Genomic DNA, 19,817 nt, shown 5'->3' with positions numbered 1-19,817 from the left:
AGCAAGTGGGACGTGTGGGATGTCCGACGAGGACAAAAGGGGTTACAATCGATGCTTAAGCGATACAGAAGCGTAAGCCTCATTTGACATTTGGAAAAATTGCAAGATTAGTATTATTTCCTACCGTATAACTGCATAACTAAAATTTCGTATCAGTTGGACATTCGAGCCAGAAATGTGCATGTCAGAATTCCCAATTCAAAATGCTGTAGCTCTGTCTTTACCTCGAGAATCACCACACAGTTCTTGCACTACAAGGATTAATTAAAATTCTATTTTAAACCAAAGTTTTAGTTCTTGAATCGAACGATATATACTGTATAACACCCATATTAGGAAAAACTCCATTCCTAAGAGCATTCATTCTTTGGAAGAAACCACTGCAGTAAAAAAAAGTTTGTGGTAAATTAAGTGTTATGCACGGGCTTATTAGGAGGTTACTTCCCTTTCCAAACTACCCCCAAAAAATCGTTCGTATACAGGGTACACTGAAATGGCGGACCATGAGATGTGAATGCAATATAGCTGTCTAAGAAACCGAAGAGTTTTTGTTTTTAACACGTGAAGATGCAATAGGCCCCAAATATGTAAGTCGGATCTCTGATTCCGGAATTGTAGGCACATAGAAGATTCGGCAAGCTAGATACTAGGAATATCGTAATGAATGTTCATGCACATCATGTAGAAACCAACAGTGACACTTTATGCAAGCAAAAACTACAAAAAAAAAGTGTATCTCTCTCCTTCCTCTCCACGCATCCTACAAAATAAAATCTTCCAGTCGAGCAGCATACTTCTACACCGATCATCTACGCATCGAAAAAGTATGCAAAAACAGTCGTGAAATAATGTACATGAAACACAAGTGTAATGCCTATTTTTAATAAAAAATGAACGAATATCTATTTAAGAACAAAGCGGTGATCTTATTTTGTGCTATGGACGCCAATCTCAGCACTTTTAATATTCGGAAATTTGTTTCCTCGGAGTGTGCATGTTTGTATCCTTGTCATCATTCACCAGCCCATCAAGCGACTGAAGGCTCAATTTGTCCCATTTTTCAACGGCAACTCTGCACAGGTTCTGCAGATTTGTGGTCTGAAAGTAAGCTCAAAACACGTTTCATTAATCGACCCAAGGCATGTTTACTAGCCATCATGCCCGTGAAGCAAGGAAGCTACTGTCGGCAGACGATACGGTCATTACAGAGGATATAATTGTGCTCTCCGGTTCATTGGCTGAATGGTGGGCGTAGTGCCCTTCGATTCAGAGGGAGCCGGGCTCGATTCCCGGACAGGTCGGAAATTTTAACTGCGTATAGTTAATTCCTCTATCTCGGGGCAGTGACTTAGCGTTCGTCTTAATACATATCTTCATTTTCATAAAACACATCACACCAGAAACCACCACAGAAACACGTAATAATGAATATATACCTCCACACAGGCACAGGATTGGCGCCAGGAAAGGCATCCGGTCGTTAAAACTGGGCAAAATGAACACAAAGTGCCGGCTCCGGGTAATTGGGGACAGGCCATGAAGAAGAAAAAGAAGAAGATATAATCAAGCTATACTCAACGGCAATCAGAACCTTGCGACAATGATGAGTGGCCCGTCCGTAACGTGACCCGTGATATCGTTAAGAGGAGCTAAAGGCTCAGCATCGCTGTCAACAGTTAAGATTGGATTCGTTCAAACCTATTTCCTATAGTTTGAGTTTATACTGTACTAGCAGTTACCCGCGTCTTCGCTCGCGTGGATTTCGTAATTTGTTAAAAGTAATCGTTCCTCAGTACTGTACTAAGACGACATCTGAAAATTCCTAAAGTATAAAAACTCACCGAAAAATTGTGTTTCATTTACCTCAGAAACTCTTTGCAAACCAAGTCTGTGGTATTGCCTTTGGGGGCTAAGATGACCAGGCGACATAGAACTGTAGCCTACATGTACAGTCTTCCCTCAAGTATAAAAAACCAACATGTTTCTTTATTTTTGAAAGATATTCCAAATAGCTATTTCCACGTCTGTAACAACTTCGGTTTCTGAGATATAAGTATCCACATAAAAATAATTCAACCCCTTTATCAGTCCTCCCCCCAACGGCCCCCCCTCCCCCCTCCGCCTAAGTGGAGTTTCCGAACATAATACATGTTTCATTACTTTTAAAGAGATTCCAAATACCAATTTTCACGTCTGTAACATCTTCAGTTCCGAAAACAAAAAGTTCCTATATTTTTACGGGGCTTTCAAAATACCCAGTTTCACGTCTGTTTTTTTACATATACTGTAGATATACCAGTACTCATTTTAAAAATTCACTCGGTTTTTCAATGACTTCACCCCCTTTAGTGAATTTTCCGAAAACGAAGAAATACATATTTCTTTCTTTTTAAAGGAAACTCCAAATACCAATTTTCACCTCTGTAACATTCAGTTTTTGAGAAATCACTATCTTATTAAAAAGAATTCAACAATTTTCCAGTCCTTTTTACCTCCCACCTTAAGTCGTTTTTCGAAAACAAAGAATGTATGTTTTTTATTTTTAAAAGAGATTACAAATACCAATTTTCATGTCTCTAATATCTACAGTTTTTGAGATATAAGTATCCTCATAACAGGTATTCAACTCCATTTTCACCCCCTTAAAAGGATTTTCCAAAAATAAAAAATACGGGTTTCTTTATTTTTAAAAGAGATTAAAAATACCAATTTTCACGTCTGTCACATGTTACGTTTATGAGATGTTCTGTAGATGTTTTTATTATAAAAATTCACCCCCTTTTTCCGTTCCCTTTAAGTGAATTTTTCGAAAATAAACTATCTATTTCTTTACTTTTATAGGAGATTCCAAATACCAGATTTCACGTCTGTAGCAATTTATGTTTCTGAGATATACTGTAGATACAGTTTTTTAAAATTCACTCCCTTTGTCACTCCTGTTCACCCCGCCCCCATTAATTGGAGTTTCCAAAAACAAAAAAATACGTGTTTCTTAATTTTTAAAGAAGATTCCGAATACCAATTTTTATGTCTGTAACACCTTCAGTTTTTGAGATATAATTATCCTCTTAAAAGGTATTCCACCCCTTTTATCACCCCTCTTAAGGGGATTTTTGGAAAACTAAAAAAATACGTGTTTCTTTATTTTTAAAGGATATTCTAAATACTAATTTTTACGTCTGTAAACTTTTAAGTTTTTGAGATACAGATATGCTCATTTAAACAATTCGCCCACCTTTTCACCCCCTTAACGACGGAATATCAGAAAATCCTCCCTTAGTGAGCACCTACACTCTAATATAAATGTATTCCCAAAATTTCATTTCTTTACGTATGTCAGTAGTTTTGGCTCGGCGATGATGAATCACTCACTCACTCACTCAGTCAGTCAGTCAGTCAGTCAGTCAGTCAGTCAGTCAGTCAGTCAGTCAGTCAGTCAGTCAGTACATGTTGTTATTATATATATATAGATTTGCAGCGTTCTATTGCCGCCAAGGGATCGTTATTCAGCATGGTAGCATTAACCCTTCGTAGACCCTCCGAACCAAAGGTCACATAATACTATATCAACTGCAGCAAAAGCCAGTGGGCAAACCGTTCGAAGCAAGCCCTTAACACCAACTATACTTACGTACGATTCCATATCAGAACCATGTCACTTTTCATTAATATTAATACGCTTGGGACTTAGTTGATAGTCCACCATGACGATATGTGGCTATTCAGATAGGATCACTTCGACACAGTGCACAATGTATCCTTAAGTCCATACTGTGGTCACAACAGGACGTCAATTTCGTCCCGACGGCACACCTACCTTCTCGTCTTTCGACCATGTTTTATTTCGTGAGGTAGAGCTACGTGCACATTTGTGTACACTACTTCGACATCGGAGACCTGTTGATGAGACTTGCACTTGCAGATTTGAAGTAAAATATTTTGAAGCATATAAAATCGTCGAGGGACGTATCTCTCGAACTCTGTAGGTCAAGCAAAGAGCAAAATATCTCGTCCGTCTATCTGATTTCATGAATCGTAACTCAACCACGGGATGCGGCTATCGGGGCCAATTTTAGTTTTTTCCTTGCATACAAATACCGATGTTTTCGGTTTTACGTGCCAGTAACTACTTTTACGGGTTTTGGAGACACCGAGGTACCGGAAGTTTGTCCCGCAATTAATCATTTACATCCACCGACACGAGGCTGGCGTACTCGAGCCAGGATCGAACCCGCGAACACTAACACCTGAGCTACTCATCCCGGCAGGATGTAAATAATACATTCTTTAGTTCCTACCTAGGTAGCAGTTTACACACTACAATATTCTTTCCACCATGTTTTGTCCTAATTATTGGTTTGTCTATAAAATTGTAGGCATTATCTGATGTTGAAATAAAACAAATTGCATGTATTTATGACGATAATATTCAGGTGTCTTCCTTCCATTTATTTCGTTCGCACATCTTTTTGGCAATTTAAATATCCGTTCAAAAAACTGGGTTGACTTACGAGAAGATTGTTTTCGACGGCGTTGAAATTATGATCGTTCATTCAAAAATTCTTCACAGACCGAATCAAGTGTAAGTCGGATGACCAAAAATGTTGGTGATATGGTGGGATAGTACATACACAGGATGGCCAGAAACAACGTGGACCATATGAGCGTTAGTGAGTTGATCATGGTGATATACAATTTGAAAGAAATAATTCCATATCTCACACCCTTGTCATTTTATCAGCTGCAGAAGTTAGCCAATCACATTGCTTCGCGGTCGAATTCGAGTGGACTTTTGCGAGGCGGTGTTTGCTAAATCTGAACTTGGCTTAAGAACCGCATGTGAGCACCAGTTGAAGAATAAAACTGCACCAGGGGAGGGGTTTGAATGCAGACCTCCGAACCGACAAGCAAGTACGCTACGTTGACACTGGCTGATGCTGACCTCTCAGCGTGGCTATCAAGCCGTTCTTTAAGTCCCTTGCATATTTAGCAACAGTGCTGCACAAAGTCAATTTGATTTCCCACGCGAAGCGGCCTGATTGGCTTACTTCAGCAGCTGATGAATGAAAACGGTGCAAGGTAACGAATTATTTCTTTCAAATTATTTATCAGCATGGCCGTCCGGCTCCATGGCTAAATGGTTAGCGTGCTGGCCTTTGATCACAGGGGACCCGGCTTCGATTACTGGTAGGGTACGGAATTTTAACCATAATTGGTTAATTTCGCTGGCACGGGGGCTGGGTGTGTGTCGTCTTCATCATCCTCATCACGACGTGCAGGTCGCCTACGGGAGTCAAATCAAAAGACCTGCACCTGGCGAGCCGAACTTGTCCTCGGACACTCCCGGTACTAAATGTCATACGCCAATTTCATTTCAATTATCAGCATGGCTAACACACTACCGCTCATATAGCCTCTTCACGCCGTTTCCGACCACTCGGTACATCACACCACCGTATTATATTTACTATTACGTCTATTCTGTGTTACATTATTCAGTTTATATATAAACAGAAGTTGGAGAGCTGTCCATCTAAATATTGTTTTATATATTTACACAGTACATGGAGAAATAAAGTCTAACTATAACCGGGGAAGTTCTATGAACACACTGGGAAGTTGAGATATGTCATCCCCTTACAGAGAGGACCGGGCGAGGCGGCCGTGCGGTGAGGGGCGCGCAGCTGTGAGCTTACAACTGCGAGATAGTGGGTTCGAACCCCACTGTCGGCAGCCCTGAAAATGGTTTTCCGTGGTTCCCTATTTTCACCCCCAAGCAAATGCTGTGGCTGTACCTTAATTAAGGTCACTTCCTACACACTCGTAGGCCTTTCCTATCTCATCGCCGCCATAAGACCTACCTGTGTCGGTGCGACGTAAAGCAAATTAAAAAAGGGGGACAGTCTACTGACTGGAGATCTATATAAAGCTTGTGTTTGGCGCGGCTCAGTGTCAATAATCAAGGGTCAGTCAGTGAATCGTCTATTATAAACGCATATATATATAATATTTGTTGCTTGTTGTACAGTGTTGGGCTGTATAAGGTCCACTGTTGGCTGATAACTGATACGTGTTAGTGAATTGGTACAGTCTCATGGCCTGGTTTCAAAACTCAGAAGGATCTTGCGAAAGATAAGTACCGTATGGTTTTGAAAATGTGAATAGTATGATTATACTAGTGTTGAAATCAATGAATGGGTAAGAATGAACAATATAACAAAGGTAACCTGAATCAGGGTACTACGGGTTGGTAGAACAATTGCTGAAAGCTGTATGCAACGTCCCTTCCAATATCGTTTGCTGCAGCCCAACTAACGTGCACATGGTTATAGTGGTGCTATTCCCCCGCAGGCGTACTGTATGGTACTAACGTCCAGTGAGCGCATTTTGCACACGATTCTGAACCCTAGTGAAATGTTACCCGTTAGCAAAACATGACGCCTTGAAATCATGTAGCGAGGCCCTACGTCTGTACCAGGAACGGCATCCCGACAGGCGACACCCGGCTGCTACGACATTCCGCCGTGTTGGAAGACGTCTAAGGACAACGGGCGTGATTTCCAACCAGCCACCAGTTTACACAGCAAAGCCAAACCCTAGAATTCATGCTAGGAACAAGATTTGCACCGAGAAATGTTATATAATGTTATATGTGTGTGATATAGTTGTTGGCTTCATATAATAAAGGTTTAGTAAATTCATATCGATCGATCGTATTATCGATTCAATTCAGATTTCATTTCCATTCAGCTGGCAGTATTACCGAAACCGGGATAGCTCCCTCCTTACTCCTCAAACCTGGACAAAAATCTATCACTAAGAGGTGCGCGAATATTATTCTGCTGTCGTCGTACTACCAGCATGTTTCCATCAGTGTAGCGTAGCGGATGTGGTTAGGCGTTCGTCTAGCAATCGACGGATTGTGCCAGCGGCGGTTCGAATCATGCATCGTTCAAAATGTTTGCATCGGTATGACGTTTGAATACGTAAACACAGGCCCACGTTTGCCACATTCAAGGAGTAGAATGACGCTGTTATACATCTTGTGCCCTGCGCAAACTCCGCTGGTCAGGGCCTGAATGTACTGTAATCTCTGCTGTCATTCGGCATGTTTTCCACAGAGAAATTCGTTGACATGTTCCTCATTTATGGGGACGCAAGGCGAAACGCGTGCGAGGCCCTACGTCTGTACCAGGAACGGCATCCCGACAGGCGACACCCGGCTGCTACGACATTCCGCCGTGTTGAAAGACGCCTAAGGACAACGGGCGTGATTTCCAACCAGCCACCAGTCTGCGATAGGCCCGTTACATCGGGTGATACAGCAGAAGCCTTTCTGGAGGCAGCTCGTAATAATACCCACATCAGTAAAAGGGCGATTGCGCAACAGGTGAACACCAGCCAGCCGTCCGTCTTGCGAATACTGCATGAACATAAATTTCACCCACACCATCTTGAGCTACACCAAGAGCTCCATGGGTGGGATTTCGAAGCTCGAAGAATGGAGTTCTGTCGGTGACTATCAGGCAGGCTGGGCAATGATGCAGCATTCGTATCGCATATCTTGTTCTCGGACGAATCGCACTTCCACAATAACGGGAACGTCAACTGCCACAACATGCATTGCTGGAGTCCGGACAATCCTCACTGGGTGCGACAGGCGGCCCATCAAGGACGATGGGGAGTGAATGTTTGGTGTGGAATCTTGGGACCTTATTTCTTTGAGGGCCATTGGACGGGCCCACGCTACCTGCACTTTCTGCGTCTGGAACTCCCATTGCTGCTACAGGACATGCCCTTGCACGATCGTTTGACGATGTGGTTGCAACAGGATGGAGCTTCACCACATTCAACTTTGCCCGTTCGTAACAATCTGAACGAGGAACTGCCAGGAAAATGGATAGAACGAGGAGGCCCTGTTTTTTGTTCCGCCAGATCATCGGATTTAACGCCGTTACTTCTTTTTGTGGGGACATTTGAAGAACCTCGTTTACACTCAAGCGCTGGAAAACCCCGAGCAGTTCCAGCAACGCATCACGGACGCCTGCCGAGCAATTACACCTGGAATGCATCAGCGCGCAAGACGATATATTGGACACTGTGCCCGAATCTGCATAAACCAAAATGGTCATCACATCGGGCATTTGCTGCGATAAAACACTGTCAGGGCAATTGTGTTCCTAATATTTCCGGTCTGTATGTGTCGGCTTGCGAACTAATCGGCCCTTCCTAGGGCCACAAACACATTCATTCACAGACAATTTGCATGAAAGTGGGTATTTAACAAATATTTTAAAAAATTGCGATCTTCGCCCCGGACTCGAACCTCCCACCTGACCTGCAAGCCCGCTCCACCACGCCTTAACCAGCTATACTACGGTTCCGTACGCCACACTGGGCAGCTTATAGCAAGTATTAGGTTTACTGTGGTCACAGTATCAATTTAGTTTACCGCCGGCGTGTCAGGTTCATATGATCTAGAAGGCACACGCATGTCTTCCAGTGTTTAATAACATTACGGCGTTCTATCATGGTGAGGTGGTAAATACCAGGATATTCGATTGTGTTGTCTGAGCATACCGGCAGGGCAGATATTTTCAGGACGGAATGAATATTGTGGGTTGCATAACACTGCATTGGAGGAGGCGGCTGAATCACGCTGTATACTGCACAAGATATCGAAATGGTTTGCCGGTATGAACGTTCGCCGATGCTTGTACAATTATTACAGTTGGTAGTAGATCGTAGTGCCTGATTTCCCATATATGATTTCAGCTTCAGAGCTGTGCTGATATCTTAACACTAGAAGGACCGAAGCAACGTGCATTCATGCAAAGACTAAAATGGCAAAATTGGCCCAGTACGTATTTTATTGTTATGGCCTATGTTAATGATTATAAATTAATTTGAAATGGTATATTTACTGTAAATTAGTATTTTACTTTACTGCGTCAGTGTACAGTTACTTTTATTTAATTATTTTTTAAATTACACTCAGTTCAAAAATAAATTTACTTCATCTTATTTTTTCCAAATTACTTCCTTGCGCAATACCCACAAATTTATGCCAGCCAAATCCAGAACATTGTAGAAAATACGCATTGGCCACCATTTTGTGCTTGATTTTGTTGTGTACTTTCTTGTCATTTGGTCCATAACCACTGATCTCTATACCTGGATGGCTGGTAGCTTGGGTAGTAGTAAGCCGAATAGAAGATGACTGGCGTAGTAAGATGGCAGCGAGCGCACGGTGCAGCAGACCACGAGGAGCGCGCTTGCTTTGTTTATGTTTAGTTCAGTGACGCCAGGCCTCTTGATTCCACGAGTGTTCTGTGCTGTGTTATTGCAAAATAAACAGTAGTGTATTTTACGAATTTAAGTTCGTTGCCTTGTAGTATGCTTCTGAATTACAAGATTCAATTAATATATGTATGTGTTTATGTGAAATATGAATGAAGAAACATTCTACGGGGTATTAACATACCGCAGTGTTCAGCTTATGGATGTACAAACAGAACTGATCAGCAGAAGGAGAAGTACAAACAGAACTGATCAGCAGAAGGAGAAGTACAAACAGAACTGATCAGCAGAAGGAGAAATCTTCCTAGGGTAGTGTTTTGAGTTTTAGGTTTATTGTATCTTATTTCGCATATTCTGGGAGCAAAATGGCAATTAATTTTTGTAGGTTTCCTTTCTCGAGACCCGTACATCTAAGATCATCGATTAGGAGTATCAGGCGGGAGAATTGGGAGCCTTCTAAAACAGCTGTTCTCTGTTCGGATCACTCTGAGGAAGACTGTTTTGATAGAAATGAACAAACTGTACGCCTTAGAAGTGATGTACCGCCAAGTGTTTTCAATTTTACTGAACATTAACTGCAAATAAAGATTTACTTATATTTTTATTTATTTGCCATAATTAAACTGGCGGTTTTGATTAAATAATTGACGTGACCTTATAAAAATCTTAGAAAATGAAGTCTGGAAGAACTCTAGACCTTATTTACATCAGTAATAATTATGGGTTTCAGACACTGGAGTGGTGGCAGAAGGGAAAGTATGGTGGGTGTTTTAGGCGATCCCATTATACTATTCGTGGTATTTGGGACTCTATTAACTGGTGTTACATATTTCTGATGATGACTATCAATATTGCTTTGCTAGCTGAATTTAATTAAAGCGGTCTGTAATAGTAAATTAAGCTGCAGGTAACGTAATATACTGACAAGTTTTGAATATTGCTGGTTTAATAAATGTGTACATTTGCTTCAATTATATTTTAATTTGATAAACTGCGCGTTATTTCATGGAAACAGGAAACAGAAATTCATTATCAGGCACTGATTACGCTATGTCGAATCTAGGCCTGTATAGTGAGCTACGTTTATAGGCACATCATTTTAAGAATGCATAATTTCGTGGCATACATGTATACAATTTACAGCAATGTTTCCAGAAACTGATTTTCACTCGTATTGTGTTAGCGATCGCTAATTGAATGCATTCAGCACCTAAGTTAATATTTGTCGGCCGTTATTATACACTCATGTTTATTGCTATCCAGGAGATTTACTGACCTCGGAATGACGTGTCAGTGATTCCAATGTCCTTATGCTTCGAGTGAACATGTCTCTATATTTTTAATTATTCCAATGCGCCATAAATTGCGATTTAAAATTGACTATATTATCATTGCTTCCCCATAAGGAGAGCTCTAGGATGGGTACGCCAACATGGCGAACCGCGCGCTCAATTTGGCGTACTTTCTCCTGCAGAGGAGAGCTGCCATCAGCGATCCATGTATAGAGATTAGTGTCCATAACGTATCAATATCAAATTCTGTTTCATTATATAATTTCACTGTTTCTTGCGTCTTCTTCTCATAGACCTAGACACAGGAGCAGCAATGTACTCAACAGCAGAACATTCTTCTTTGTTTTCCTCTTGATATGTATTTATTGTCGAACCGTCATTCTTGTTAAACAAAGTGGTAGAATTCTTAGCCGTAGGTGTACTTCCCTTAAACTACGGTCCAGGTACTTACAATGGTGGTGGAACCATTCCTCAGATGGTCTGCAAAGCTCAGCGATGTGAAGTAACTGCGTGTGGGGATGTTTCTACCATTGCTTAGATACGGTTTCATAAGTCGAAGGCCGACATTTTCACTAGTACCTTGGTCAGGTGGTTGAAGATGATCAGCACGTGTGTAAGGAGCAGCATTCAGAATATATTTGCTGGAAAAACAAACTAGTAGCCAGAATTTTATGCCGAACTAATCAGACTTATTGCATAAATGAACATTGTTTGATGGTTCGACGACCTGTGAATACGCAAGATATGACTTGTGTAAATTCGGATGCACGAAATACACTAGAATAATACTAATTGTACACCGGTAGGAAGCAACACTCATCTGCCGTGGCACCCAGTGGAGCAATTTCCCGAAACTTTTCGGTCTCTTGCTAATTAATCCTGACCAATAACTCTTTTGATCCTTTCTTTTTCCGTTATTCTTTGAGTAGAACTCTTCCTCTTCAATGTTTAGAAACAGAAGTCTCTGGTTGCTGGTATGAAGTACTTTATTCTGGTCCCTGTAGGGGCTTCGAATGGCTTCCCTATTATCTTCATCACTTTCCTCACCGCTATCAAAAATTCGTCACCTGAAACTTCATCTTGAAGATTGTATGACCTCTTCTGACAGTTCTTCTTCCCTGAGGAAACTCATGTTTTACTCAAGGACTCTCGATTACTAACTGAATATTTACACAACAAAGTTAATACAAAAATTCCCCTTCAGCCATTAAAATTTAATATAGCTACTATTGTTATGTACGGCTTGAACTTTAAATCAACAACAATAAAGTAATAAACAAATCCAGTATACTCTAATGTAATAATATATTTGCAAAATAAGCAAAACAGTAATGCAAAATCAAATATAGTACAGGCCGAACCGGTCCCTCGGTCTTTTTTTTTTTGCTAGGGGCTTTACATCGCACCGACACAGATAGGTCTTATGGCGACGATGGGATAGGAAAGGCCTAGGAGTTGGAAGGAAGCGGCCGTGGCCTTAATTAAGGTACAGCCCCAGCATTTGCCTGGTGTGAAAATGGGAAACCACGGAAAACCATTTTCAGGGCTGCCGATAGTGGAATTCGAACCTACTATCTCCCGGATGCAAGCTCACAGCCGCGCGCCTCTACGCGCACGACCAACTCGCCCGGTCCCTCGGTCCTTATGGGTAAATGTTGTCATACAAAGATCTATTCTATTTACATTAGTATAAGAAGTGGCTCTTGTTGAATCAATAAATGGATGAAAAGTCATGAAATATTATGACCATCAGAATCACGGTTTAGTGGGCAGTAAAGCGAAATAACAGGAAAGTGGCCAATTTGGCCCTGCGGTCCTTCTAGTGTTAAGGGTCAGCGGAAATATTTTCGGTCTTTCGTTTGTTTATTTTGAAGGGTTATGATTTTTGCTAGAGTTTTATGAAGCAGATCTCCGTGGATTATGTCATGGTAGAATATAGCTAGTTAATTCCAAGTCATTGAGGATGTTGTATTAGAGGTAGATAACCTTGGTACAGTTCCACCCGTTTAATCTGTTTCCGGGGGTTAGGTACAGCCCGTAGCGCATGTACCAGTACACGATTCATGTACACGCCCTGCGAGAGAAGAGGAAATTATCATGCTCTATCTAAATTCGAGGTATCAATTTTGATGAACTCTGATACCCAAATCACGGACATTCCAGATAATTATAATTACTGTGTTTAGTCCAAGTCAAGTACAAATAGTAAAGATAAAAAAATGGATTGGTCCAACGTTCTGCGTGAGAAAGGAGATACATGCTGTCTTGGTGAAATACCCTTTATGTTCGATATTCTTAGACTGAGCGAAATGGCCTTGCCTGTTAACGCACTACGGCTACGGAGCAGAGCTCTGCATTTGGGAGACGAATGGGTTTTGGGTTTGAGCCCCACCATCGGCTGTACTGAGAATGGTTTTCTGTTTCCAATTTTCCCTTCCAGGCAAATGCCGGGACAGCTTTTATTCGTAGGCCACTGCCGATTCTTTCCACCTCCTTACCCAATTTCATTCACCATTACTCATTTTATGTTCATTAGCTCCTCAACTGAAGTCGGCGTCAGGAAAGGCATCCGGCCGTAAAAATATGCCATATAATTTCATCTCACCTCAACCTCGATCACGCATCCGGAAGCGTACATTCTTAGACTCCAATATTGAGTGTTTGTGTGTTATTTTCGAAATCGTATAGAGTCTTCTTCTTCCACTGCTTTTCCCGCATCTGTGAGATCGCGGGTGCGAACTGTCACACATACGTTAATCTGACCCTGTTTTAACACCGGATGCCCTTCCTGACACCAAACCTATGTGGATGGGGTGTAATTTAGCCGCATGTTCGTGCAGTGATTGGTAGTGTAGTGTGTTGTCTGAATTTGACGAGGGGAGTTTTGGGACAAACATATACTCCCAGTCCCCGAGCCAGAAGAATTAATCAGACGTGATTAACCTCCCTGACCTGGTCTGGAATTGAACCCGGGACCTTCTGAACCGAAGGCCTCAACGCTGCCCATTCAGCCAAGGAGTCGGACATTAAATATTATAAAGTACATATCCGAATTCAGTGTACAATTGTGTGGCGAAAGTTCATAGTAACGAATTCTTTCGAAATCCTGCTATACACCGGCAACACGTTTCAGAGGTTCAGTTGCTTCAACTCAAGATCGCTTTCGCACTACATTGTCACATACGATCTGCGGTCATAATTCGCTTTTAATCTGAGGATGCGTAAGAGGATTGTATGTTCCTAAATGCAGTTCAGCTTTGGGAAAATAACGTACGTGGAATACGTGTCTAAGTAGTTCTCCGACAGGTTGTGAGGGAACCAAATATTATAGCGAAAAGTGCACTCAAGCAGCACTAAGGGTTCCCGAGTCATTAATTTTCCGTCTTTTGGTTACGCTGAAGTATAGTGAACAACCTCACAACCGTTGAATCACGAAAATCTCTACTCTTGTTCATCTACATCCGTAACTAAATTATAACACAATTTGTACCGAATGTGACCGAGCTGAGGTAAGAAGCACAGCTAGATGTCACTCTGTAAATGGTTCAAACATAGGAGAAACATGTCTTTAAAACATCAAGATAGCATGCGGAATACTATTTCGCCTGTCTAAATTATCAGAAAATATATGTACCAAATACCTTGTCAATTATGTACGAGTCTTCACCTTCAACTACCCTAAATGTACTTCTATCGTTTCTTCATTTTAGAATCATCCACAACAATTTTTCATTGTCAGGTAATAGCATGCAAGGAGATGAGGACAAGTGAACTTCTACGGTACTTACATGCTCATTCAGTGTGGTCGAAAACAATGCACATGGAGCGTACATACCTGAAAAAGAGAGACATAGACGTCAAAAATATATCAAAAGTTTCTATACAATAACAAAACCATTATAAAATTCCAGCATCAATAAACTTCCACTGTGTTGCAGATGTGCTGGGAGAGAGTTTGAAGTACGGAAAATAGCTCGTAATTCAAAAATATAATGGAGCACTTGCTCTTAATATTTATGGTATAAGTGATTTGTGCAATACGCTGGCCATATCATTTCAAGCTCTAAACGAAAATGATTAATATTCAATGCATATTACATTTTTGGAAATATAACGTCCCCTATGCTTCAGATTCTACGTAAAACTGTAGATCCCGTGGCTCAACAGAAGACTAATAGCATGGCTGTCTCTAGTCAGGGTCTGGCCCACACTACGTAGCAACGTCGCAGAGGGAGGTAGTCGCCGTCCTTTAACTGGACACAGCTGGCAATAAAATAAAATCCCGGCCACCTGTATTTGAAAACAATGATGAATCATTGTAGACCTAATCACTGTGAACATTGTCTTGCAAACTTAATATCTAAGAAGGTAATCAACAAAACACTACGAAGGTAATCAACAAAACAAATTCAAAGAATGTCATTAAGTACTTCTTTATCTCTTTATTTGTTTTTCCTGATGACCTTATGACGCTGACATCAGTTATTTCCTTTTGTTTTTACACCTGTCTAGGAATTATTTTCTAGCGAATGTTTCCAAGTATGTGCACTATGTCGCAGGGAACAAAAGTTTTTATCGAGCTATTATCAATTTGAAATACCAATTACTATCCGAATCTTTAGTAATTTTATGAAACAATATACGATTCGCCCTGTTATTGTCAGTTATGACGCAATGTTTTTCCAGCAAATATATTCCGAATTGTTCTCCTTACACAGGTGCTGATCGTCTTCAACCATCTGACCAAGGTGCTAGTGAAAATGTTGTCCTTCGACTTATGAAGCGATGGTAGAAACATCACCACGGGCAGTTACTTCACGTCGCTGAACTTTGCAAACCGTCTGAGGAATGATTCCACAAGCATTGTAAGTTCCAGAACCGTAGTTGAAGGGAAGTGCCTCTACAGCTAAGAATGGAAAACAACCACTTCATTCTACCAATTTGTCCAAGAAGAATGACGGCTCGACAATAACTACATATCAAGAAACATTTATTTGAAGGCATACTGTATATCTATTTGGTAGATTCATTTACACTGTTGTTGTACTTTAATCTTGAATAGTAAATATCTACGCCCCCCCCCCCCCCTCGTGATGAAACTCCCTCGCCATTTAAAGCCTAGTTATTTTCTTCAGACACTTGATATTTTCAGAAATTCAGTGAACAGGGAAAGTCACACAACACTACAACACAGTGCAAAATCAAGTAGTATACTTGTTGAATTATGTAAATATATTACGTTTTGCTGAATGAATAACAGGATTTTTAAAATGGAAATATTGTCATTTCCATCCAAGAAATTGTAAATCGCTTAAACCCTGTATCTTTGTAAATTGTAAGACAAAAATTATAAGGCGTCAGTTTTCATTGAATGTAGGCTATAAATATAAGAAAATAAAACTGACGGTTTATATCGAGCACAGTATAAATCAAACCGGAATATGTTGAAAAAGTTGGTTTTCTTGCGATTATAGCGTCTTTAATTTCAATACTCTACTCCAAACAACATTTCGCTGAGTAGTGATGGGAAGCTGCTTAGTCACAATCGAACGTTACTGCTTCACTTCCCTGCAAAGTGTTTGCGCTCTCTCGCTTCACTGTGAAGCATGCTTGCTACGTAAGCTGCCCGCAGTTACGTCAGGCCAGCCCGGCCGCACTGGGCTAGCCTCAACGGAAGCCCATCTGAGGACCTCTCTTCTAGAGTATGCATTACGTTATTCCCGTGAAAAAGGTTACTCTTCTCACCGTGTAATAACTTCGGAAAGAAATGAGATCGGTCGACATGTGATCGAACGAATTGAAAATCATCCCATGGGTGCCAGCATTGTCTCGGAGTCGTGTCTGGAGAGAAACAGTGATAGCGAAAGTGATAGGGGAGGCAGCGATACCTCATCTGTATTATCTGAAAGAGAAGGCAGCACACCATTGCGAGGTACGAGAGGTGTTATGGATCCGAGTGCAGTCACCTGACCTGAAAAATCTACCAGTTCAACCTGTACTTCCAGACCATAGAAGAAAGTGAAACACACAGCAGATCCTGCGAAGGAAGAAAGCTATAAATTTATGGTTAAATAAGTCGAGAGAGAGAGAGAGGGGGGGGGGGGGTTAAAAGCATCTTTCATTAACCACTGTTGGCAAAAGTTGTCGTATGCTGACGTCACTACGACAACTGTACATGTTTAAGAACTAATTAGAATCTACATCATTAAGTCCCGTTGAAAACAGGAAACCGATGTAAAAAATATATTTTATCACTTTGCAGAAGCAAGAAGGTTGAAACGGAATGCTTGTGATGTAGACCTGCGAGTGGGCCTTGGGACTTTCAAGAAAAATTTCAATGGGACAAAGTAATTTCTGCGCATCTACTGCTTGGTTGAGTCACTTCAAGAAAAAGTACACAACCAAAAGTTGAAAAATGAAACATTTTTTCCCGTGCGTATATGCAAGAAGAAGAGTAAAAACGAAATTTGTGGAAGCAGGTACAGAGTGATTTTTAGACTACACTCCTTCTCCACTATACAGTGCAGATCAGAGTGCTTTCGTGCGCGAAATGAAAGCGAAAATGACTATAGTTTGTTGGTGAGAAACATGCAGAAACAGTAGCTCTAGGAGTTAGTGCACCCACCCACTTGTATACAATTATGCCTACAATTAGTATGGCCGGTACTCTTTTCTCGAATTTATTCACATACTATAGCAGGCGAAATTATTTGCTGTACTACAGGAGGCAGCTGGAACATTCGGTCCTAGGGTTTCCAAAGAAATGTTTGATGCGGAAAATATAATTGTAACAGCCACAAAATCAGGGAAAATGGGAAGAAGAGATTTAAGTGTTGGTTTAAAGAAGACTTCTTTCGAAGAAGACAAATGTTTGCTACTGTTAGATTCTTGGACCACTTAAATTGATAAAAGCTATCGTGAAGATATTACTCCAGGCAACAGTATAGAAATTCTCCAGATTCCTCCCGGCACTACAGGCAAAATAATGCCCTTGGATAAGTTTATCTTCCGGCACTGTAAGGCACTGTATCGCCGTTGAACAGACATTGCGCTGGCTTATGAAGACCTTCAGTGTGATGTTTATCAGAGAAACAGCATACTGAAAATGCAATCCTTCATTCATTTTCCATTTTCTTCCCCGTGGTTCAAGAACATGATCAAATATTCCTGGTTCGCAACCAATTCCACAACGGAGAGACCTCCCGAGTTCGAAGAGCCTGTGAAATGTTCCCTTCAAACAAGTAAGGAAAAATGAAGAACAACGTGCCCTTTCGCACTTTGGTAAGACGTTGACATCGACCTGTGCGTGGTGCCAAAAATATTTGTATTTTTTCATGGGATTAACGCACCACAATTTATCGTGTTTCACATTTGTTCCCTAACAAAGTGTCCTTGGCGCACGGTACCCTGCTGGTTCGTTCTCTCTCTCTCTCTCTCTCTCTCTCTCTCTCTCTAGCAAAACGCAACTCCAGTCCGCTGTGTGTCGCGCCAGTCGGAGAGAATCCGAGGGTTGTCCGGTAGCTGCGTTGTCACGCGGATGTCGAATCAAGATTTAGAAACCTTCCTGTTCGAAATGGCAGCTAAATTCTTGTACACCGCTATTTTATGGTGTCCTCATCCAGTCAGCAAAATTGCATTGCCGGTTTCGATATGAACTTCTCGATAGTTCCCTTGTTAGATGTATAAACCCTGTGTATTCAGACAATGGAAAAAGTGTGTCGAATACTTTGGTAAGGCATTGACGTCGACCTCCGAAGCCTTGATATCATCAACAACTCGTAATCAGTTCAGTATCCCAACATCCAATAACATGATTAGACATGCCTTAATGAAAGCTACAATTCCAGTTGAATGTTTTATCTTTGATGCTCCAGAAAGTATTATCACGAAAAAAAACCCACCTAACTGCGAAAATAAATAACGAATCCTGTCTGCTTATTATCGTGAAGATTATACTTACAGCAGGTATTATTACCGCAATCGGCAGTTAAATTAATACAAAGTACAACCGAAACGCTTTAAAGCTCAACTACCCGCCTCATTCAATATTACATCAATATATGTCAGGAACTTCACGACTGATCTATGCGAGTTCAACTAAAGACACTCAACCAGAGCTGTGACAAGAGAAATGCGAGATCTCTTGATTAAAAACAGGAAAATGGAGAGGATCTATAGTTCTTCTAAGAAGACAAATATAAAACTATTTAGAGCAAAACTTGGCATAATATTTGTATGTACAACGAAAAACCGGCAATATCTGAGGTATCCACACCACCAACTTCGTAATATACATTTAGACTATCTAGCTGAAAAGTCACTCTGGTAGGAACTCAAAGACACACTCTTAGAAAGTGAGATAGGACTAGCACTAGCTCGTGATACCTTCTCACTTTCTTCCCACAATCTCGGTCACCCTCAATTCTACTGAAGTAGCTACCATACACACTTCCACTCATCGTCCTGTGCATTCCAGAACAAAGATTGCATTGTTATTGTGGTTAGGTTTACTTTCAGAATCAGTATACCTATCAGTCTGTGGTCATTTTCGGTATAAGAAGATGCAATGGACTGTATTTTTTAACTGATCAAAATAATAATGCTCAGGTATTAAAAGCATTTTATCATTCAGCATTTCAAATAATAATAATAATAATAATAATAATAATAATAATAATAATAATAATAATAATAATAATAATAATACAGGTAAGAAGAAGAAATTGCTTAAATATCTCAAACATAAAAAAGACGTGTACATACAGAAACATATAATTAATACAGCTGAATTCAGCCCAGTCTCTCTCTCTGAAGGCCACCGAGGCTAACGGAGGTGGAGCTCTAACCTGACCTGACTTCCGGGACCAAAGATGACCGTCACGTATACTACAGCATTCTTCCGCTGGTATTTACCACAACACAGTGCTTTTAACTAAAACGCCAACTCGCATTTCTGATACGCAGAAGCTGACATTGGTCAGTTCGACCGGCCACATGCCTGTGTGAAAGGATTCGAGAAGATTAGCTATTCAATTATCAGCGTGTATTACACGTTTGTAGTTAAAACAGCTGGCAGCACTATACCAGCATACTATATTACTCATACAACCTTCAACATCCTTGCACTTCTCTTTCAGCCATTCTTCCTTAGTAGGCCTGCACTTTCTATCTACTTCACTCTTGAGTCGCCTATATTATTTTCTGCCCCCCATTCCCCTCATTGTT

General features: G+C 40.9%; 1 protein-coding gene across 3 annotated transcripts in view; it reads right to left on the bottom strand.

Annotated features, from left to right (window-relative positions):
* LOC136863908 (hypoxia-inducible factor 1-alpha) overlaps positions 1–19,817 on the bottom strand; it is a 579,725-nt gene that overhangs the window by 511,310 nt on the left and 48,598 nt on the right. The window contains exon 1 of one of the 3 annotated variants that reach the window (XM_067140325.2): positions 14,381–14,429. The exons of the other annotated variants lie outside the window; for them this stretch is intronic. Within the exon in view, the coding sequence (XP_066996426.2) occupies positions 14,381–14,388 (8 nt within the window). The 5' untranslated portion in view covers positions 14,389–14,429. Of the gene's footprint in view, positions 1–14,380; positions 14,430–19,817 lie in introns of those variants that run through there. 3 annotated transcript variants of the gene reach the window in all.

The sequence above is a fragment of the Anabrus simplex genome, chromosome 2, assembly GCF_040414725.1.
Source record: "Anabrus simplex isolate iqAnaSimp1 chromosome 2, ASM4041472v1, whole genome shotgun sequence".
NCBI classification, from domain to species: Eukaryota; Metazoa; Arthropoda; class Insecta; order Orthoptera; family Tettigoniidae; genus Anabrus; species Anabrus simplex.
Note: the sequence above shows the minus strand (reverse complement) of the source record. Positions and strands in the feature narration are given on the sequence as shown.